Source organism: Sorex araneus, chromosome 11 (genome assembly GCF_027595985.1).
Source record: "Sorex araneus isolate mSorAra2 chromosome 11, mSorAra2.pri, whole genome shotgun sequence".
NCBI lineage: Eukaryota > Metazoa > Chordata > Mammalia > Eulipotyphla > Soricidae > Sorex > Sorex araneus.
In genome coordinates, this window is record NC_073312.1 from 51,817,939 (window position 1) to 51,841,091 (window position 23,153).

The 23,153-nt window shown below is 40.8% G+C and overlaps 2 protein-coding genes and 1 pseudogene across 3 annotated transcripts in view; 1 reads left to right on the forward strand and 2 right to left on the reverse strand.

Moving 5' to 3' along the window:
- The window catches only part of ATAD1 (ATPase family AAA domain containing 1), a 39,500-nt gene extending 22,658 nt beyond the window's left edge, over window positions 1–16,842 (forward strand). For both annotated transcript variants that reach the window (XM_055118704.1, XM_004607500.2), the window contains exons 6-10: window positions 805–911; window positions 8,071–8,160; window positions 10,245–10,295; window positions 12,868–13,001; window positions 14,918–16,842. In XM_055118704.1, the coding sequence (XP_054974679.1) occupies window positions 805–911; window positions 8,071–8,160; window positions 10,245–10,295; window positions 12,868–13,001; window positions 14,918–15,038 (503 nt within the window). In that variant the 3' untranslated portion in view covers window positions 15,039–16,842. The remainder of the gene's footprint in view (window positions 1–804; window positions 912–8,070; window positions 8,161–10,244; window positions 10,296–12,867; window positions 13,002–14,917) is intronic.
- LOC101558501 (60S ribosomal protein L7-like) lies at window positions 1,571–14,444 on the reverse strand (annotated as a pseudogene).
- A 3,096-nt stretch (window positions 16,843–19,938) lies between the features above and the next one.
- PAPSS2 (3'-phosphoadenosine 5'-phosphosulfate synthase 2) overlaps window positions 19,939–23,153 on the reverse strand; it is a 95,275-nt gene continuing 92,060 nt past the window's right edge. The window contains exons 11-12 of the mRNA XM_055118703.1: window positions 22,459–22,688; window positions 19,939–21,664 (exon numbers count right to left, since the gene is read on the reverse strand). Coding sequence (XP_054974678.1) covers window positions 21,523–21,664; window positions 22,459–22,688 — 372 coding nt within the window. The 3' untranslated portion in view covers window positions 19,939–21,522. The remainder of the gene's footprint in view (window positions 21,665–22,458; window positions 22,689–23,153) is intronic.

A 23,153-nucleotide genomic window follows, 5' to 3' on the forward strand; every position in this document is an offset into this window, starting at 1 on the left:
ATTTCTCTTTATTTTTCAGAGATCACAAAATATTTAATTTTTTTAATTAGTGGATCATGGTGAGGTACAGTTACATACTTACAAACTTTTTTGTTTTACTTTTAGTCATACAATGATCGAGTACCCATCCCTCCACCAGTGCTCATTCTCCACCACCAATTATCCCAGGAGTCCTCCCAGCTCCCCCACTCCATCCCCCCTACCCCGTCTCTGTGACAGGGCATTCATTTTTGTTCTCTCTCTTCTTTGGGGTGATGTGGTTTCCAATAGAGGTACTTTCAGCATACATCTCACATCATGAGCGGGTCTCCAAACATCTTTTACTTGGTGTTCCCTTCTCTATCTGAGCTGCCTTTTCCCCCAGCATGTGAGTCCAGTTTCCAAGCCATGGGGAAAATCTCCTGGTCATTATCTCTACTATTCTTGGGTGTTAGTCTCCTATTTTGTTACCTTATATTCCAGAGATGAGTACAATCATTCTAAGTTTGTCCTTTTCTTTCTGACTCATTTCACTTAACACGATACTTTTCAAGTTGATCCAGTTATATGAAAATTTCATGACTTCATCTTTTCTAACAGTTTCATAGTATTCTATTGTGTAGATGTACCAAAATTTCTTTAACCAGTCTGTTCTTGGATAATTCTGCTATTTGTTATTATTTCAGAATAAGGTGTGAAAAGGTACAGTTGAACCTTTTTTTTTGGTAATCCTCCTGAAGTTGCCAGCTTTTGATTAAGTGATAAGTTTTATATCAAGTAAATACTTATGATTAATTTCTAAGATTAAAGGTCTTTTCCTTCTAGACTCCTTCCTACGAAATCGTTCAAGTTCTGACCATGAAGCCACAGCCATGATGAAAGCTCAGTTTATGAGTCTCTGGGATGGATTGGATACTGATCATAGCTGCCAGGTATTTGAGAGAAATTTGCCTCAAATAGTTGATGTTGGTGGTGTTCATAAAAAGCTTGCTAGGCTACTTGTTATGACATAACTATACGGAAATAGTGGGGATCCAAAAGAATATGATACATAGACTTTAATTCATTTTGGGAATTTCCTAGTTTAAAAAAATGCAAATTAGGGGCTGGAGCAATAGCACAGCAGGTAGGGCGTTTGCGGCCGACCCGGGTTTGATTCCCAGCATCCCATATGGTCCCTGAGCACCGCCAGGAGTAATTCCTGAGTGCAAAGCCAGGAGTAACCCCTGTACATTGCTGGGTGTGACCCAAAAAGAAAAAAAAAAAAGCAAATTAGGTGATCTAAATTCCTGAAATAAATTTCATGAAATGAGAAAATCAGGGTAAAGCTTCTGTCCATGCAATTTGTTTTGTTTGTTTTATTTGGGAACCATACTCTAGCACTCAGGGCTTACTCCTGTTTCTGTGCTCAGGGATTACTCCTGGCAGTGCTTGGGACCATATAGGATGCCAGGGATTGACAGCTGCATGCAAGGCAAGCACCCAACCCAATACTCTGGCCCTATTTCTTACATCTTGACCAAATTTTTTTTTTCCAATTTGAAAGCAGTCATTTATTAACTGACCAGATTATAAAAATATGGTAGATACCTTAGTTCATCCGTCTAATCAGCCGATTGATCTGGTCTTCTCTGTTGCCAGCATCTCCACCTTCTACAAAATGGGTGGTCTTTTTCTTCATTCCACCCCGGGGAGAAGATAATTTGAAGGGCCAGAGGAAGTTGTTTGCCTCTTTGAAGCGTTTTCCAACAGTATAGATCTCATGAATCAGATCCTCCATGCAGACAATGCCGTATTTACCCAGAGTTTGCGCTATCAGAGCATTCATTATCCATTAGAGCAATTCGCTTCTTGTGGATTTTGCCATAACCACGCTTGTAGATCAATTCATTTACTGACTTCAGGTTTGGGTACCCCCATGCAATATAGGGTTCCACGATCCTCAGCATGTTAATCGAAGCCTTGTTGAGCTTAACAAAGGTACCATTGAAGATCTGGCGAAGGCAGAGAAGCTGTAGCACCTCTCGGACTTTGGGGCTCACACCATTGATACCTCTGATTCTGATGACGAAAGCCAATTTGGGTTCTGCAGGAACGTAAAAGTTGCCAGCTTTTCTCGCCATCCTAGCCATTCTAATCTCTGTCCTGTACATCTGCCTGTACTCCTTGTGATAATGCTTAGCTTCTAGTAGATCAGCTTCCTCCTCGCCTTTCAAAGCATCTTCTGAGCAAACTACTTCTTTTTTTTTTTTTTTGCAGTAAGGTCAATTTTTTTTCTTATTTTCCGGGTTTTTGTTTTTATTGTTGTTGTTTTTTTTAATTTTATTGAATCACCATGTGGAGGGTTACATAGTTCTCAGGATTATGTCAGTTATACAATACTCAAACACCCTTCCCTTCACCAGTGCCCCTATTCCATCACCAACCACCCCAGTATACCTCCCGCCCCCTCCTGCCCGCCCCCCCCCCCCCCCCCGTCCCTGCCCTTGTATGTGATAAGTTTCACTTCATTTACGCTTTATCTTGGTTACATTCTATGTTTCAACACATAACTCGCTATTGTTGCTGGGGTTTCCCCCAAAAAAGAAAAAGACAGTCCTATTGTCAAGGAATCATTTGATAGTTCTCCATTGCTGAGAATGTAGAGATATTAAGTCCCGCTGTTTGTTACATAACTTTTCTATTTTTTTTTTCCCCCTCGTCCCGCGCCACCGAGTTCACGCCTGTTTAGTATTCACCATGCTGCCTGACAAAGGGAAAAAAAACCGAAAAAGATGGTTATTTCCCATCATCAGCCGGCGTGGGGCTCTGGCTTAGTTGATAGTCTGGTAGAAAATCTGCAGTTTCTGGAACCAAAAGTAGTGCACTGGTATCGGCCCCGGCTCAAGATTCCACCAGCGTCCCGCTGTTCCATGTACATAATACTTTATTCCCTTGTATCCCATTCCCATGCCACCAGGTCCATGTCAACTTAATGGACATAATACTATGGTTAACACCACGCCGCGTTTCTTCCCGAGAAAGAAGGATATTTCTTCTCAGCTGGCGTGGGTGTATGGCTTAGTTCAATCTAGAGAGGTGGCTACCACTTTGGTTGCCTTCAATATTTCAACAAAAAACTTACTATTCTTGTTAGGGTTTCCCACCAAAGTCCGACCCATTAAGAGGGAACCATTTCATATTGCTGATGATTAGATGATATTAGGTCGCGCTGCCACGGCAGCGGCCGCGCGGTTTTGGGTTTCTGTATAAAGTCCAGGGAAAATTCTGCCTGAAATTCTATCACTACAATCTTTTACCCTTTTATAGTGCTCATAAGATGGGAAAACCTAGAGAAATACCGGGCCCCCGCACGGGCGGCCTGGCGGAAACGCTCAGTTCAGGGGCTGGAGAGATAGCACAGCGGGTAGGGCATTTGCCTTGCACGCGGCCGACCCGGGTTCAAATCCCAGCATCCCATATGGTCCCCTGAGCACGGCCAGGGGTAATTCCTGAGTGCAGAGCCAGGAGTAACCCCTGTGCATTGCCAGGTGTGACCCAAAAAGCAAAAAAAAAAAAAAAAAAACAAAAACAAAAAAAAAAACGCTCAGTTCACATACTGCAAGTTGTCCAGTGGGCTGCTGGTGTCCAAAGCAGCTCCCTTGTCCTCCTCGGTCATACTGGGGCGGCGGGCGCGGCGAAGTGGGCTGAGCAAACTTCTTTCTTAGGTGCTTGATCTTCAGCTCTGCGAAATTCTTTCGCTTTTTTTTCAGGGATTCTGGCACATCAGGAAGCTTCTTTTTCTTCCCTGTGGTTGCTACTGCTGGCTTAGCAGGGACCTTCTTTTTCTTCTCTTCTGCGCCCTCCATGGTTCCAGTCAGAAAAGAGCACATCTTGACCAGATTAATAATGTATTTTTGAAGAAAATCTGGCATTTTAATAACTGCTGAAAGAAGTTTTAGAAACAATTTTATTTTCATGAATTACCTATTTTAAATGTTTTTCAACGCATTTGCTTTATTATTTAGCTTTATGGGGTCACATCCAGCAATGCTCAGGGGTTCCTCTTAGCTTTGCACTTAGGAGTTACTCCTGGCGGTGCTCAGGGGACCGTATTGGATGCTGGGAATTGAACCCAGGTTGGCCGTGTGCAAGGCAAACACCCTTCTTGCTGTACTATCCCTCTGGCTCCCCTATTTAAAAGTTTAAAAAAATTGTAACACCCTGATTTTCCAAGTTACTCATAATACAGTTGTTTCAGGCCTTAAATGTACCACCACCAATCCCACCACCATTGCGCCCTTCCCTCCACTATTGTCTCCAGTTTCAGCCCACCACCCTAGTCTGCCCCCTTGTAGGCACAAACATGCTTATGTTATATTGTTTGTGTCAATTTGTGATCATTGTTAATCTTCACAGTGATGTTACTGTAGTCCTTGTCTGAGGATCCCCTGTGCTGGTTGTGCTAATGGGGCCTTCTGTGTTACTGTTTAGTCTCACTGAATTCGGTGGGCTTCTATGCAACTTTCCATTAGATTTGCCGTGATCCTACTGGGCTCTGAAATTTTAAGGTGTGTGGCTACAAATGTGGCTATGGTACAAGAGAGATAGATGTGAAGCAATTTGGTGGCTTGGCAGTTTGGTGAAACCACGTTGTGCCACTGTGCCTTTTCTATGTTGAGGGTGTCAGATGTGGTGTGGTCTCTAATTTTGGTGTTGCTGAGGGTCAAATCGATGTGAGGTGTTTACACTGAGTCATATTCCCTGCCTAGATCTTAATTTTTTTAAATATAAGATGATTGGGAGTTAGGGAGGCCACAACGAATACTTAGGACTTACTCCTGGCTCTGTGCTCAGGAATCAGGAATCTTGGTGGGCCCAGGGGATAATAAGGGTCCCAGGGATTGACCCTTTCTGATTGATCTTTTTGGCCCTATGTAAAATAATTTTTTAAAAAGTTGAGCTTTGGGGGCTGGAGTAATAGCACAGCAGGTAGGGCGTTTGCCTTGCACGCGGCCAACCTGGGTTTGATTCCCAGCATCCTATATGGTCCCCTGGTGGTGCCCATACTCAGGTAATTCCTGAGTGCAGAGCCAGGAGTGACCCTTGTGTATTGCCGGGTGTGACCCAAAAAGGAAAAAAGTTGAGCTTTGTATTTCATTTTAGAAGTTTTTTTGGAGGGATGTGTATTTGTTGGAGGGGTAAGGGGTTTGGGCCATACCTTGTTGTGTGCTTTACGGCTTCCTCCTCTGCTCAAGGATCACACCTGGTGGTTTTTGGGGGACCATATGGTGCTGGGGATTAAACTAAGGTCTGCCATGTGCAAGGCAAGTACCCTAACCCTTTTAGTATCATCAGCTCTTTTTAAATGATTTTAATATCTTAACAAATACCTAAATGGTACATTCATTTTGCTGCTTAAATACTAAAACACTCTTGTTTTACATTTTAACTTTAATTTTATACAACAGTTAATGTGTATAAAGGGGTCTGTTTTTGCCCTTTAAATCAGTCTTTATTTATTTTCTTAAATTTATTTATTTATTTATTTATTTTGCTTTTTGGGTCTTTTGATCTTCTGCTTGTCTTACATTTTACAGCAAATTTTTGGGAGTCGTAGAAGTCAGTATAGAAAAATAGTATCGATACTGTGATTGTAGGACCACGTAACTGAAATCCAAAATTGAATTTTACTGGGGAAGTAACATTTCTCAAGTTTATTTTTATATTTGTATTTATATATTTTTCCTCTAGGTGGCATCCTTTCATAGTAAATTGAAAATTTGGCATGTGAATATCATTAGATGTAAAGAATGGGAGCAGAATATAAGATACCTTTCAGAATGTTCAGAATTTAGATTTCAGATTATTTTGGAAATCAAAAATTTTTTAGGTTAAAATAGAGTTTAAGAAATGAGACTTTCTTACCATTAAATTTCATTTGTGGTAGCAGATGCCTGCTGTTCGTAGGTTATACAGAAATGTCAACAGCTTTTGACATTTCCAGCCCTTCAGAAACAAATGCTTTTATCTTTCTCTTGTTCATAGTCATATATATATATTTTTTTCTTTTTGGGTCACACCTGGCGATGCACACGGGTTACTCCTGGCTCTCTACTCAGGAACCACCCCCGGCCGTGCTCAGGGGACCATATGGGATGCTGGGATTTGAACCCGAGTCGGCCGCGTGCAAGGCAAACGCCCTACCCGCTGTGCTATCTCTCCAGCCCCCATAGTCATATTTTCATTTCTATATTTTATAAATGACATTAATCTAGAGGTTTGTCAGAGTCACCAGCTTTTTACTTTTTAAAACTCTGCCAAGCATTTTGATGCTGTTTTTATTCTGTAGCCCTTTTCTAAAGTTTGATTTGGAACTTTTATCATTGAGGTTTCACTTTCAGGTCAGAGAGGGTTATTCACAGGGCTGGAGCACGTGCTTTGTATGTAGGATTCCTGGGTTCAGTCTCTGGCACCACATGATCTAGGTATGGCCATAAAACAAAAGATAATTGCTTATAGTGTTGATAGTACTTTGAGGTGAAGATAGGAGATCTTGAGAAAGATAATCCTTTTTATTTATTACTATTTTTAGAATCCTCAGATTTAAGGGAACTGATTTTTCCTTTAGTATTATTAAATAAAATTCTTGGAGTATCTACCTGAGCGCATGTATATTCTCAAGCTAAGCTATAATATAAATGACTTTGTTACTCAGCCTGTAGCCACTGAGCAATTCTCTCTTGGAGAATTAAACAATTTTATTTATTTATTTATTTTTTGCTTTTTTGGGTCACACCTGGCGATGCTCAGGGCTGACTCCTGGCTCTGCGCTCAGGAATTACTCCTGGTGGTGCTCAGGGGATCATATGGGAAGCTGGGGATCGAACCTGGGTCGGCCACGTGCAAGGCAAACTCCCTCCCTGCTGTGCTATCGCTCCAGCCCCGAATGAAACAATTTTAAAATAAATTTTATATCATTTAGTTCTTAGAAGTTCTCTGAACTTTATTGGTTTTGTTTTGTTTTGTTTATTTTTGGTTCACACCTGGTGGTGCTCAAGCTTACTCCTGGCTCTACACTCAGGGTTCACTCTGATGTCGGTGGGTCCCACTGGTGACTTATGTGAAGCGGGGAGAAGACAGATGGTCACTTTCTCCCCATCCTTCTCTGCCACCCGGGATCCAGGGTTACTGGGTTCCTGTCTCACCTCACACAAGCAGTGAAGTAAAGCAGATTTTAATTGGAGGTTTTTTGAAGAAGAGAGGGAGGAAGTGGGAGAGTAACACACCCAAGGGAGAGTAAGGACTTCCCCAAAGATGGAGAAGCCATTCATGGCCTTTACAACTAGCTTTTATATGCATGTTTTGTTTTTTTTTTTAATTTTTGCTTTTTGGGTCACACCCGGCGATGCTCAGGGGTTACTCCTGGCTCTACACTCAGGAATTACTCCTGGCGGTGCTCGGGGGACCATATGGGAGGCTGGGAATTGAACCCGGGTCGGCCGCGTGCAAGGCAAACACCCTACCTGCTGTGCTATCTCTCCAGCCCGTGAACTTTATTGGTTTTACTAGCTTTGCTTACTTTGGGGATTAACAATGATTTATATCTAAATATTTAAGTAATAGTTGGCTTAAATCATATTCTTTTGGGGGCTGAGCTGGGTGGAATGGGACCACATCTGCTAATAATCTACTCCTGTTTGTCCACTCAGGGGTCAATCCTGGTGGTGTTAGGAGGACCCTATGTAATGCTGGGGATCAAACCAGGATTGGCCCCATGTAAGGCAAACGCCTTGATGCTCGTACTATCTTTCTGTCCCTAAAATCACATTTCTTACAGAAAATTCCGTTTAAATGGTCCTTAATTTTCAGTATCTTGTCAATTCTAATAACAACACCATATTTGGGGGGCAGTACGTAGACTAGATATGACAAGAAGACATGGGGTGGGGATTCCTTAGGCACTTGGATGATGATGAGTTGAGGTGACTAAAACCAAGACTATAAACATCAACACCATTGTAAACACATTACCTAAACTATAATAAAGTTATAAAAAAGAATGCAATCGTTGGACTTAATTAATACCTTGTGTTTTCTTTGTTTATGTAGGTCATAGTGATGGGAGCTACTAATCGTCCTCAGGATCTTGACTCAGCTATTATGAGAAGGATGCCAACAAGATTTCATATCAATCAGCCAGTAGGTGGTTTTGATTGATAACTGAATAGTTACACAGTTCTCTTTTATGATAGGTCTTTATTTGTGATTTTCAGTAGGGAATGTTTTGGGGTAGTAGACAGGATGGCTTGCTTACTCCTGGTTCTGTGCTCAGGGGACCATATGTGGTACCGTTGCCTCTCTGGACCTCTTTTATTCTTTTGTTTTTTAAATTATTATTATTTTTTGTTTGTTTTGGGACCAACCCTGGTGATACTCAGGGATTACTCCTGGCTCTGCACTCATTAATCAATCCTGGCATGCTTGGGGAACTTTATAGGATGCCAGGGATTGCACCCAGTTGGCAGTGTGCAAGGCAAACGTTCTCCCTGCTGCACTATCACTCCTGCTCCCCTTTTTGTTTTTGCTATATTTGGGGGCACACCTGGAGATGCTCAGAGGCTATTCCTGGCTCTGCTTGGGATTGACCCCTGAAAAGTGCCCAGCACCCCATATGGTGCTGGGGATATGAGACAGAATCATGGCAGAGGGAGTCACAGGTAAGGCAAGTGCCTTAACTCCAGTAATACCTTTCCAGTCAAGGGATTATTTTTTTTTTTTGGGGGGGGGACTTCATGATAAATAAGAAAGGAATAGAAAGGAACCGCCCCCAGTTCCTTTGCTGTCCTGCTGTCCTTCCATTCCCTTTTTTGAAAAAAATTTTAAATCATGTGAGATACAGTTACAGATTTACAGACTTTCATGATTACATTTCAGTCATACAATGATCCAGTACCCATCCCTCCACTAGTGCCCATTCTCCACCACCAATGTTCCCAGTATCCCTCCCATACCCCTTCCCCATCTCCTGCCACCTCTGTGGCAGGCACATTTCCCTTTACACTCTCTCTCTCTCTCTCTCTCTCTCTCTCTCTCATAATATGGGTACTAAGAGGCCATCATGTTTGGACCATAGTCTACTTTCAGCACACATATCCTGTCCTGAGTGAGCACTCCAAACATAAATTACTTTGTGTACCAAAGTTTCTTTAACCAGTCGTCTTTCTCAGCACTTGGGTTGTTTCCACATTTTGGCTATTGTGAATAGTGCTTCAATGAACATACAGGTGCAGATGTCATTTCTACTGTGCTTTTTGCACCCTCGGGATATAGTCCGAGAAGTGGTATTGTGGGGTCATAGGGAAGCTTTATTTCTAATTTTTGAATGAATGCCCATATTGTTTTCCAAAAATGCAGGACCAGTAGGCATTCCCACTAACAGTGAAGGAGCGTCCCGTTCTCCCCACATTGATGCCAACACTGGTTGCTTTTGTTCATTTGAATGTGTGCCAGTCTCTGTGGTGTGAGATGATATCTCATTGTTGTTTAGATTTCCATCTCCCGGGTGATTAGCAATGTAGAGCATTTTTCATGTCCTTTTGGCCATTTGTATTTCTTTTTTGAGGAAGCTTCTGTTCATTTCTCCCCATTTTTTGATGGAGTTGGAGGGTTTTTTTCTTGTACAAATCTACTAGTGTCTTGTATATCCTGGATATTAGTCTATTATCAGATAGGTATTAGGTAATACCTTCTTTTGGAAGATCAGTGATATTTATTTCTCTACAACATAGTTAATAATTTCATTTTTATCTATTCATTTACTTACATAAGATATATATTTATGGTCATGATAATTCCTAGACATTGTACTAGTCAGTGCTAGAAATTCAGAAGAAAAAGATCTAGTAGTAAGATTATTCTAAGTGATTATAGAGTGTTGTTTCCCAAAGTAGGTGATATCACACCTTGGGGGTGACTGAAATGATCCAGAGATTAGTAACGTTTTAAGTGCTAATTAGGGTTGCTTTCTGTTTGATTGCTTAATGAAGGTAGGTTTCTAAGGGGATACTGAGTGAGCAATTCCTCGCCCCCCAAAAGGAACAGTAGACCACATAAATTTGGAACCTCTGCTTTATCTAAAGAGAGGTTTAGCCAGTAGTTTGCATGACCTCTGTCAATTTCTGTCATTTCCTACAGCTGTTACCTTGACAAAAAAAAATTGGGAAAGCAAGTTGATCCTTTTTGGTATATTTTTCAATGCTAACCTAGAAATTATTTTTTTTTAGGCTTTAAAACAAAGAGAAGCAATCCTCAAACTCATCTTGAAAAATGAAAATGTAAGTAGCAAATTACACTTTGACCCATCCTGTAAATATGACATTTATGTCTGGGGCTGGAGCAATAGTACAGTGGGTAGGGCATTTGCCTTGCATGCAGCCGACCCATGTTCAATTCCCAGCATCCCATATAGTCCTCTGAGCACTGCCAGGGGTGATTCCTGAGTGCAGAGCCAGGAGTAACCCCTGTGCATTGCCAGTGTGACCCCTCCAAAAAAAAAATAAAGACATTTATGTCTATAAAATGATTTTAGAGAGAAATTGTATAATAATCTTTTTTAAAGACCTTACATTTTTCTATCTGTAGATTAAAAATCCTGATGTCGGAATGTCACTTTGTTACTAGCACTGTCATAGCACTGTCATCCCGTTGTTCATCGATTTGCTCAAGCGGGCACTAGTAACGTCTCCATTGTGAGACTTGTTACTGTTTTTGGCATATCGAATACACCATGGGGAGCTTGCCAGGCTCTGCCGTGCGGGCGATATACTCTCGGTAGCTTGCCGGGCTCTCTGAGAGGGGCGGAGGAATTGAACCCGGATCAGCCGCGTGCAAAGCAAACTCCTTACCCGCTGTGCTATTGCTCCAGTCACTTTGTTACAAAAGAAGTATATATATATTTTTAAAGGAATATGGTTAATTTGGGCTGGAGCGATAGCACAGTGGTTGGGCGTTTGCCTTTCTCGAGGTCGACCCGAGTTCGATTCCTCCGCCCCTCTCGGAGAGCCCGGCAAGCTACCCGTGTGTATTGGATATGCCAAAAACAGTAACAATAAGTCTTTCAATCAGAGACGTTACTGGTGCCCGCTTGAACAAATCGATGAGCAACGGCATGACAGTGACAGTGACGGTTGATTTTATTTTTGTTTGGGGGTTGGTTTTTAATTAAATTTAATTTTAATTTAATATCATGTAGCCTTCTTCTCCCTCTGGGAGAAACTGGCAATCTTCTGAGAGTTTCCTACCCACATGGGACAGCCTTGCAAGCTTCCCATGTTGTATTCATATGCAAAATCCAGTAACAAGCTGGATCTCATTCCCCTGACCTTGAAGAGCCCCCAGTGAAACATCATTAGGAGGGCCGAGTCGAGATGGACTACTAAGATCTCAGGGAAAGTACGAAATGAGATGTTACTCAGCCCGCCCGAGAAATCGGTGATTAATGGGAATTTCGTGATTCGTGAATTTTAATTTTATTTTTTGTGGGGTGGGGCACACCTAATGATGCTCAGGGATTGTCCCTGACTGTGCTCAGGAATCATTCCTGGCGCTGCTCAGGGATCCACATGGGGTGTCAGGGATTACCCTGGTTGGTCACGTGTAAGGCAAGTGACCTCTCTCTGCTGTGCATCTTTCTGGCCCCTGATTTTTTTTTTTTTAAATTTAATTGAAGTAAGGATTTAGATTTTTGTTATTGTTTTGCTTTTGATTTGGGGGCACACCTGGCAGTGCCCAGAGCTCATTCTTGGCTCGCAACTCAGGCATCACTCCTGGTGAGGCTTGGAATATCATATGGGGTGCCAGGAATCAAAACCTGGTCTACCATGTGCAAGCAAGAGCCCTACCCTACCCACTGTACTATCTCTCCAGCCCCAGGAACTTAGATTTAAAAGGCTTACTAATGAAATTCTTTAGGATTCTTGTATTTAAGATTTAAAAAACAAGTAATGTTTCAAAAAATTAAAAATATATTTATTTTTATATTAAATATAGTATACAGAGAAAAGTATGATTTTTTTAGCTGATATATGCCTATATAAGCAAATTACAATATTATTTTCTCTTCTCACTTACACGTGAACCATATTTATTTAATCACGTCCATATTGAAGGATGTTTGGGTTGATTTTATTCTTTCACTATTAAATCCTCCATTGAATAGCCTTTCTACATCATAGTATCGCTTAGCCTGGTATCTTGTAATTTTAATTTGCATTCTTCGGGAAAGAAATAAGCATGAAATGTTTAAGAGACACTTGATGGACTGGAACAATAATAGCACAGTGGGTAGGGCGTTTGCCTAGCATGCAGCCGAACCAGGTTCGATTCCCAGCATTCCATATGGGCCCCCGAGCACTGCCAGGAGTAATTCCTGAGTGCAGAGCCAGGTATAACCCCTGAGCATCACTCTTGGTGGTGCTTGGGAGACTATATGGAATGCCGGGGATCAAACCCAAGTCAGCTAAGTACAAGGCAAGCCCTGCCTGCTGTACTATTCCTCTAGTCTATATATTGCAGGGGTTTTTTTACTATTTTTTTAAATACAGTATTTTGAAGGGGTGTGGTGCCACACCTGACAGTGGTTTGAGGTAACTCCTGGCAGTGCTTAGGGGACTACGTGGAGCTGGGGATTGAACCTGAGCCTCTGGCATGCCAAGCATGACTCTAGTACTTTGAATTCTCTTTCTAGCCTACTTTTAAATGATTCTTCTCCCAAGCTGCTGCTGCTCCCTTATATTAATGTTCTTTAATTCTAATAAGTGTTTGCATATGTTTCCAGCTTATTACATTTATACATACACATCTGTGTCTATCTTATTTTTTTAAAGCATGTTTCATGTTTGCTTTAAGGTGGATAGACATGTGGACCTGTTAGAAGTAGCCCAGGAAACTGATGGGTTTTCCGGAAGTGACCTAAAGGAGATGTGTCGAGACGCTGCCCTCCTTTGTGTTAGGGAATATGTTAATTCGGCATCAGAAGAAAGGTATGTGTATTTAGAGTTGGTCTGTAATTTCTCTAATTGCCGAGATCTTTTAAAGCTATTTATGGCTGAATGAATAGCAGTGCTTTTACATTATTAAAAATAAATAAAGCTCTTATTTGTTTTGCAACACCAGCTTTGTTTCTGAATAAAAATTGAAATAGAAGTAATAATTCCTCTAGTTCTATTTACTTTTTTCCAAAAAGAGATTTTCATGGAAATGGTCTGGAAAAAAAGAGTAAGAAATTAAAAAATTAAATTTCTATTACAGACCTGTGGACTAAGTCACAGAAAGTTAACTGATAACTAAGATTACTTCTCATCTCTTGGAAATCAGGGTTCTTTAGTTTTATTTCACATGGATATGAATGCCTCATCTTCGAAATTTTTATGTTGCAAGAGCCTGGTGTAGGGACTAGACTTCTGTTCTAATTAAAATACATGTTTACTAAACCAAGATGTGATTTGTGACTGCTGAGAATTGTACTTGAAACCAGTTTCAGCATATGATGAACTTTTGAGAAACCATTTAAAAAAATTGGTTTGGAGCCAACACCCAATTTTGCTCAGGGCTTGTTCCTGGCTTTGTGCATGAAAATCACTCCTCAAGGTGTGGGCGACCGTATGTAGTGCTGGGATCAAATCTGGGTTAGCCGCAGGCTGGCAGGTACCATGCCCACTGAACTACCTCTCCAGCCACAGGAAACCAATTTTGTGTCAACCCTGTTACAGCAATAGTTTGTTAGTGGACTGGAATAACTTAGTTCTGATAGACCCTTTTAAAAGTTTCCCCGGAAGCAGAGAGAGCTCTTTGGCTGAGTACCTACCTGTGGGGGTCCGGGCTCCATCCTGGCAATGCATGGACCTCTGAGTAATGCCAGGAGTGCTTGTCTGCCACCCCTAGTTCCTACCAATAACCTTTGGTTCCTTTTTTGGAATTGCAGGTTATGATAATCTATAATTGTATTGTTAATGTAAAGTGTTTGATTTGTAGTTACTACTGCTATAATCTTACAATTCTGATACCACCCTGAACTAGAGCGATAGTACAGCGAGTAGGGCGTTTGCCTTGCACAGGGCAGACCCAGGTTTGATTTCTTCGTCTCTCGGAGAGAGACAAAGCTACTGAGAATATCCTGCCCGCACGCAGAGCCTGGCAAGCTACCCATGTCGCATTCCATATGCCAAAGACAGTAACAAGTCTCACAATGGAGATGTTACTGGTGCCCGCTCGAGCAAATTGATGAACACTGGGATAATAATGCAACAGTGCTTCAGCTATAATGTTTATCACTAGCCATCATTGGTTTCTTTGCCTTTTAGTGATGCTTTTATTGATTGATTGGTGCTGGGGAGTGAACTAGGGTCTAATCACTCACGAGTAGTCAAAGCTTACCAAAGATTCACATGGGGCTCGAGTCTTGCATGTGGATTTGATCTCTGGTTTCCCATATGGTCCCTTGAGCACCACCAAAGAGTAATTCCTGAGTGCAGAGCCAGGAGTAACTACCCCTGAGCATAGCCAGGTGTGACCCAAAAAGCAAAAAAAAAAAAAAAAAAAAAGTAAAGTGTCATATAAACACAGGTAATAGAATAATTTAGATAGTCTATAATTATGGTTGTCTTTGGGGTTTTGGATGGTAAGGAGACTTTTTAAATCCTGATAAATATTAAAGTATATTGTTGGGGCTGGAGCGATAGCACAGCGGGTAGGGCGTTTGCCTTGCATGCAGCCGACCCGGGTTCGAATCCCAGCATCCCATATAGTCCCCTGAGCACGGCCAGGGGTAACTCCTGAGTGCAGAGCCAGGAGTAACTCCTGTGCATCGCCGCATGTGACCCAAAAAGCAAAAAAAAAAAAAAAAAGTATATTGTTATTTGGCGTTATTTCACATTTCATGATTTTGCTTGCATTTTAGCCATGATGAAGATGAAATTCGACCTGTGCAACAACAGGACCTGCATCGGGCAATAGAAAAGATGAAGAAGTCAAAGGATGCAGCATTTCAGAATGTTTTAACACACGTTTGTTTAGATTAAGAGTAAAGATCATTTGTACAGTTCAGTGTGACCCAGTTTGGTGTGCCCTTTTATTAGTGGAAATAGAGTCAAAGGAGTGTTCTTTAACCAGTGAGGGAGTCAAATGTTTGACGCTTTTTTTATACTCTGAATTCTAAGTTATTGAGATACAGTTCTGTTGGTGGTATTACTACTGTCACAAATCATGAGGAGGAACAATTTGATCCATCTTGACTGTGGGTGCTTGTGTTTGACCTCTTTAGCCATATGTTGCAGCCTTATAGCATCTAAGCTGGTCTTAAAATAACAGATGAGTGAGTCATTGAGACATTAGTGAGAAATGGGGATGTGATTTAAGTGCCGGTTTCTAGATACATATGTGTGTATGTATGTATGTGTGTATATTAAGTGTATATATTCACACATTTTATATTGACATTCTGTAGATATGTTTGAATACAAGAACTTTTTTTAATCCACCTACTGAATCAAAAAGTACCAAATAGTCTATACAGAAAAATGAAGATTTAAAGTTGTGTCTGAAAGGTACAGTGATTCAGTTATTTCCAATTGTCACATTTTTTTTTAAAGTTATAGCATTTTATTTCCTGTGGTTCAGTAGTTAGAAGTAAGCAACATCTGAATACTTAGATGTAGCACTGTAGCACTGTCCTCCCATTGCTCATCGATTTGCTCGATTGGGCACCAGTAACGTCTCCATTGTAAGACTTTTTACTGTTTTTGGCATATTGAATACGCCATGGGTAGCTTGCCAGGCTCTGCCTTGTGGGCGGGATACTCTCGGTAGCTCGCTGGGCTCTCCAAGAGGGACGGAGGAATCGAACCCGGGTCAGCCGCGTACAAGGCAAACGCCCTACCCACTTTAGGTGTAGTTTAATTATTGTGGTTGCCATGATAATAAAAGTACTCATTCATTGATCACATTGAATGGTTGTCATGCAGTTGTGAGAGTTACATCAGTTTCACCTCTTTCTGTAAGCACAGTGGGCTAAACATTTGTTTTAGTTGCTGTGTGTAAAGGTGGACTGATCGTCTTTCCCAGAATGGCTTTGAAAAAGCCCAGGACATTACAAGCCATGAATGGGACTTTCCTTTCTTCAGCTAATGTAACATAGTTCTGTTGTAACCGTATTTTTCAAATGTTATTTTAAAGTTATCCCTTTATTAGGATCAAATACCATGTGGTCATTAAAAAAAATGAAATATGTTTAAAACAAGTAGGTGTTACTAAACATGCTAAAAATACTCATTAATTTTCTTTTTTTAATTCTCTTAGTATAGGTTGTGCCCAAGTTAGGCCAGACATCTACATCAGAATTCCCATATTAACATCTAGAGTCATTTGATGCCTTGTGCATTACCTTTGAAAAATATTGTTATGACCAATATTTCACTAACCAGAATTTTGTTACAAGCACTTAAACACAGCATGAGGAAAATGGCACAATATGATCTTGAGGTGCGTGCCTTCTGAATCATCAGTAAGATTAAATTATGCTTAATATATTTTGTTTTTATTGTATTTCTTTGAAAATTTTGTCTTTATTTGTGAGTTACTGAGTTAATTTCTTTCATAGTGAGTCTCTCACTAGTCTGTTGGATAGTTTATTCTCTTAAAATTGTGTTTTTGTGAGTGGCACAGAGATTGTAGGAAAACACTTGATTCGATAATGAAAGCCAGTTTTTAAAATAGTCAAGATGATTGAAAAATTAAATGCAAAACACAAGATACCAAAAATAAAAATTTCATTTCCATTTTTAATAACTATTATGCTATTATTTAATAAATTGTAATAAAGAGGTACCTCTTTGAGTGTTCTCTATTCCTTGGTCTTTTCAGTCATGAAATTCCTGGTTTTTTTTCTCCTGGTTTATAGAACTTGCCTTTGGACTGCTTTTATTGTGTAGCTTTCAGACGTTTAAAACATACATTCTAGTAATCTAGTATGAATTTTATGACTTCATTTAGTAAAAACTTAATAACTTTCTTTAACTTTGATGGCATATTGATTTAAGGTTAATGCTCTCTAATTCTCATTCTTTTTATATTCTCTTAAATTCTCTTAAATATCTAATAGAAGTAGTTACTAAATTTTTGTTTTTTTAAAACGAAGTTTGAAATAGACTAGTTCCAGCAAACATAACTTACTGGGCATCATCTTAATGTAATTAAGGAAATTTATAGTATTTTTAAGACGTTTTACTGTTGTATGATTTATTCATCTGTAAATATGCGTTTGAAATAAGTTTGGTTCCAGGCTTTGAAGTATTATCTTTGTGGTAAAGGTACAGAATCTAGAATTAGGGGCTGGAGCTATAGCACAGCGGGTAGGGCATTTGCCTTGCATGCAGCCGACCAGGGTTCGATTCCCAGCATCCCATATGGTCACCTTAGCACTGCCCAGGGTAATTCCTGAGTGCAGAGCCAGGAGTGACCCCGTGCATCTACGGGTGTGACTCAAAAAGCAAAAATGAATAAATAATAAAACTATGGGAATGACAAGCCTTCTCCCCTCATTGCTTGAAAATATCTATTTAAAAAAAAAATCTAGAATTATACTGCCCGAGTTTAAATCCCGGCTCCCTATTAGTAATTATGTATTCTTGGAGCTGGAATAATAGTACAGCAGGTAAGACGTTTGTCTTGCACACGGCTGAGCCAGGTCTGATTTCCGGCATCCCATATTGTACCCTGAGCACCAGCAGGACTGATTCCTGAGTGCAGAGCTAAGAGTAACCCCTGACCATTGTTACGTAGCTCCAAACATTAATTCTTAAACTTGTTATCTAACTTGTTGCTCATAGAAATTATAAAATAGAGAAGCAGTGGCACTCACCTTATGTAGGGTTGTATAATTAGTATGACAGTACAGTGTAGGGGCACTGGGCACAGAGCCGGCTAGTTACTGCTGAGTAGCTATTTTGTTAATAATTTTATTACATTTACACATTGATTTACATTGTTGACCATGCTGTTTCATAGCATTTCTTGTACTCTAGGGATCAAGATTGATTGTGGTGGGTTGTGGAGGTGGGGGTCACACCCAGTGGTGCTCAGTACTTCTGGCTTTGTACTTTGGGGTCAGTTTTGGTGGAACTCATGGGATGGCCACATGCAAGGCAAGTGCCCTACCTGCTGTTCTGTTGTTCAGTCCCAAGACTTGAAGGATCAGCTCTGTGATGTTTCTCTAGAGGTTGGAAGTCTTCCGATAAACTGTTGTGTGTCAAACTATTCCCAAGCCTTTTCCGGGAATAATTTAAAGACTTGAGTCAATTCAGTATCTTTGTTACTTAATTTTTTCTTCTGTCATTCAACAACCTCCATCCACCCCTCACTCCCAACACTCTCGGTCTCTGTCTCTCTCCCTTTCCACCTCCCTCCCTCCCTCCCTCCCTTCCCTGTAATAGCTTGGGTGTGAGGTGAGGCTGTAGCAAGCCCTGCATGTGCCTGTATAAACATTGCAGTGGCATCCCTCATTGGTAGAAGTTTATTTTTACTGGAATTGTGCTCAACAAATATTGCCACCTTCTGGATAACGACAATAAATTGGATTATGTATGTATTAGAATGCTCTATAATTTCTTATAAAGTCAATATCCTTTCTGTTTCGGGCTTTTCAGCTTTTGTTTCAGTGCTAACTGCAGTGTTTGGATGCTAGTCCTGGTTTAATACTTGGGGAACCATGTGGTACCAGCGATCAAACTTGGAGCTTCTGCCTGCAAAGCCTGTACCCCACTCCTATGAGCCATCTCTCCAGTCCCTCAGAAATCAACATTGAATAGAACTCTAATGTATTAAAATACCAGTGGAAAGTCTCAAAGCCAAGCATCACTTCATTTAGAAACTAACAAGTTAAATGTCTCTCTGCATAGGTGAAAATTCTAAGGCACCATTCATGAACTGGTGTTAAGATATATTGCACAAATGCCAGATGTAAGATGAGCAATTTAAAGTTTTTACCATTGTAAGAATGTCCATACTAGAGCATATGAATCTCATTACCAAAGCAAAGTGGGAGTGTATCCTTTTTTGTGATAGTATAATATTTGCAGTTATAAGTTGCTTAAAATAGTTTTGGGGGGAGGAGAGTGGATTGGGCGCATCCAGAGGTGTCCAGGGCTTCCTGTTGGCTCTGTTCTCTTGGCGGGGCTTAAGACCATATGGAGTTCCAGGAATCAAACCTGGGTCACCTTACCTGCTGTACTTTTTTGGACCCAAACACAGACATTATTATTATTATTTTATTATTATTTTGCTTTTGGGCAACACCCAGCAGTACTCAGGGCTTATTCCTGGGACTATACTCAGGGATCACTCCTGGCAGGGTTAGAGGAACTATGTTGGGTGCTGGTATTAAGTCCTTCATGAAGAATAACTTGAATTAACCGTGTTTTACTAGAGTCAGAAAAGTATTTAAGGGGCTGGAGCGATAGCATAGCGGGTAGGGCGTTTGCCTTGCACGCGGTCGACCCGGGTTCTAATCCCAGCATCCCATATGGTCCCCTGAGCACCGCCAGGGGTAATTCCTGAGTGAAGAGCCAGGAGTAACCCCTGTGCATCGCCGGGTGTGACCCAAAAACCAAAAAAAAAAAAAAAAGTATTTAAGTTTTGTCTGGATTTCTCATGTTACTGTAAGTGAAAATTTTTCAGTCTTTGTTGTAACAATCTGCAAGTCATGTAAAGTTCATTTTTACTTTATGGGTTTTGTTCCTAGCTGTGGAACATATATGTGTGTGAGTGCTTTACCCAACTGTATTGTTTCTCTGATCCCGAGGACAGCCTCTTAATTATGATATGAGAAAGACTTGCTGGCTGCCACTGTCGCCAGTTATATAAAGTCACAAGCGCTCAGAGTCTGGTCAGCTGCACTCGAGAGTTAAAAGCAGGAAAATCTCAGTCTTCGTATTAAGAAATTTATTAAAACAAGATAAAGCTTCAGTTGTACATAGAAACGTCATTTGCACTAAGTGTAGTACTAAAGCATAAAGGCAATTTTAAATATACTTTAAAAAATCACAGTTAAGGCACTACATTCTGTCTTATTTTCAATAAATACGCTGTATCTTTTTAAAGCCTTAGTAGCGAGTATTTGAGTATAGGCACTATATAATTTAGAGCAATTAAAGTTTGTTGTGGCCATTGTCTGTCACATTCTCAAAAAACCTGAATTGGCTAAGATCAGCTTTCTTTAAAAGATGGAAAATATGGGGGGGAGGGGAGTTGGAATCAGTTTTCTTTCCAGTTTGTCTCCAGAAAGACGTAGGTAAGGTGCGATTTCTTCATATAACTCCTTAGTAACAAGGAATTAGGCATAAAGTACAATAGATAGTCTCCTAGGAAGCAAAGAGGGAGATCTCAAAACAGCTTTAGTGTAGGGGAAAGTCCTTTTCTCAACTAAAAAAATTAGTTGCATCCAGAAAACTGGATCTTTCAGCATCCAAGATGGTGCTTGATAGGTGCACCCCATAAGGATTACCAGAGATCTAACCTGGATCAGCCATGTGCAAGGCAAGTGCCTGTCAGCCCAGCCCCTCCTGTCAGTTTGGCGTGTGTAGTGTAGAGCCCCAAAGCTCAGGAAGCACACACCTGGTGCATCTTTTCGGTTCGGTCACCCCAAAGATGAAAAGGTTGGTTTCAGTGTTTCCTGCTGTCTTCCAGTTCCAGCTTCACGCCCCAGCCATGTGAATTGTTCTTAGTTAATGCTGCTTCAGTCTGCAGGACGCCAGGGTGCTCAATCACCCAGCAAAGAGGAAAAAAAGGGACTTGGCAACATTGCCACTCTGAGCCTGGGAGTGAATCTTTTCAACATGGCACTCACTCCATGCTATTAAATGTCGCCGTTTAACTGCAGTGAATAGTACTCACAGGAGGTCATTAAGACATCTTAATAGACAATATAAAGTTCTGGTAGAGCTAGGTTGCATAGGTTTCTGAGGTTGAATTCACATTTTCACATACATGGTTTCTCCAGACTGATCAGCACAGAGAGATTGGGCAGTGAGGCTGTTTTCACATGTGGGTGAAAAAGATTAGCAAGAATATTGACAAATGAGCCACATCTCTTGAAGGGCGAGGAAAAAAATTTTGTGTCAGTTGCATAGAAGATGCTGCTTGTCTAATTTATTTTATGACATTCAGAGTTCATGTTGGCAGGACACAAGAAAATACGCTTTTTGGGCCAGTTAATCGGACACATCAAAGTTTTAAGAAATCTGGGACCTACCAGCTCAGATGTAGTAGACGCTATGGCTTAACTCTGAAGTCAATATTATTTTCACCTGCCAAGATTTGGTCTTTTTTGAGTATTTTTAGATAGTTAACTTGAGTTTAAATTACAGACACTTTTGCTTATCTCATTGTAAAATTAAAAAATCAAATTGAGAAGCAACTGGATACAAAGCATCTAATCACAAAAAAAAAAGAAAGAAAATGGAATAGAAGAGCACTTCAGGAAAAAAAAAATCACTGGTGCCAAAGGCACTTTTAGTTGTTCTTCTCCAGGGACCTGTAGTAATCCGTCAGGACCTTCCATGCTTTGGGAGCCATGAAACCATCTGGAGGATTTTCTCCTTCCCGTGCAAGCTTCCTCATTCGAGTTCCTGAGATGAAGTCAAACTCGTTGTGCCTGTCACCGAACAACAAAGAACTCAGGATAAATGGGTGACATTCATCCCACAGAGTCCTGGACTTCAAGAGTCCTGGATTTGTTGTTTCGTTTGGGGGCCACATTTCACAGTGCTCTGGGGTTACTCCTGGCTCTACTCTTAGGAATCATTCATTGTGGGCTTGGGGGGGACCATAACGGGTGCTGGGAATTAAACCGGGGTCAGCTGTATGCAAGGCAAGCAACCTTACCTGCTGTACTATCTCCAGCCCCAGTTCTGGATTCTTAAGGGTATATTTTCTTTCTGGGAAATATGGCATGTTCTAAAATGATCAATTCACTAACTTCTCAGTTCATTAAAAGAACTTTCCAGAAGAAAAGGGAAATATTTATTACCACTGTCTTCCTACTCCATTCAGGAAGTTCCTACTTTTCTATTTTCCTACTTTTCCTTTTCTAATACTTTTCTATTCTGCTCACCTCTGAGTTCTGAGAATGGTGAGTGCATCACAAATACTAAAATCTTTTTCTACATTAACCTCCACGCCCCCCCCAACCCCATTTGTGCTAGACATATAGTGCATTCTCAAGGAATCCATGTGGAAAGAGAACTACTGAGTGACCATATACTATATTCAAGGGACTGTGTTCTAGCTTTCCAAGTCACAGAATGTATAAGATAAGGTCTTAGTGATTTCAACGGGCTTAGATTACTTACGAGCCCACACAGATGCACAGGTTTCTCAAAGGGCTCAAACTGTGCCTTCCATTCTGTTTGCACAGACGTTAATGAAATAATCTCTCTGAAAACATACCTTGCTGGATCATAGAAGTCCATGGATTTTTTTGTTTTGTTGTAGGCAGCCACTCGGAAAGGAATGATTTCCACAGAGGTGAGGCCAGGGGCCATGCTCAAGACCTTCCCGCCATGAGTAGCCTCGTATAGGTCCTTCTTGGTCTCAGGGTGGGGCATTCCTGCAGGGTCCCGCCCCACAATGTAGAAATTGGCCCCTGCAATCATCCGGGCTCTGCAGTGCCATTGAACCTACGAAATAACACGTTAGGGACATGATCATCGTCACTGGCCAATTCTGGGTCCCTGTTAACCTAACTGCCTTCATTCTGCTTTAAAAGAATTCAGTGATGTGGACCAGTGACTAATAGCAGGAAAGTGAGAAAGGTATCTTTTCCCCATGACTGGCTACATGAGGTGGAGCAGGAGCTTTTAGACTTTTAGAACGAGAGTTTCTATGTCCCAATCTTTCCAAAGAGGCTATCTGACCATGAGCTCGAGATCTTTCTGTTCTATGTAAAAGGACATGAATTTTACTTTACAGTTCCCTCCCTTGCAGAACAAATCACAGTTGAAAGGAAATGACACAATCCAGAATCTCTTAATATTTGACAGCCACTAATGACTGCCTTTTATGTGCAGACATTGATTTCAGTTCCACACATCATGGAGGTTTTAAAATGAATTGCTGTCGTTTTAAAGCTCAGATAGAAATCT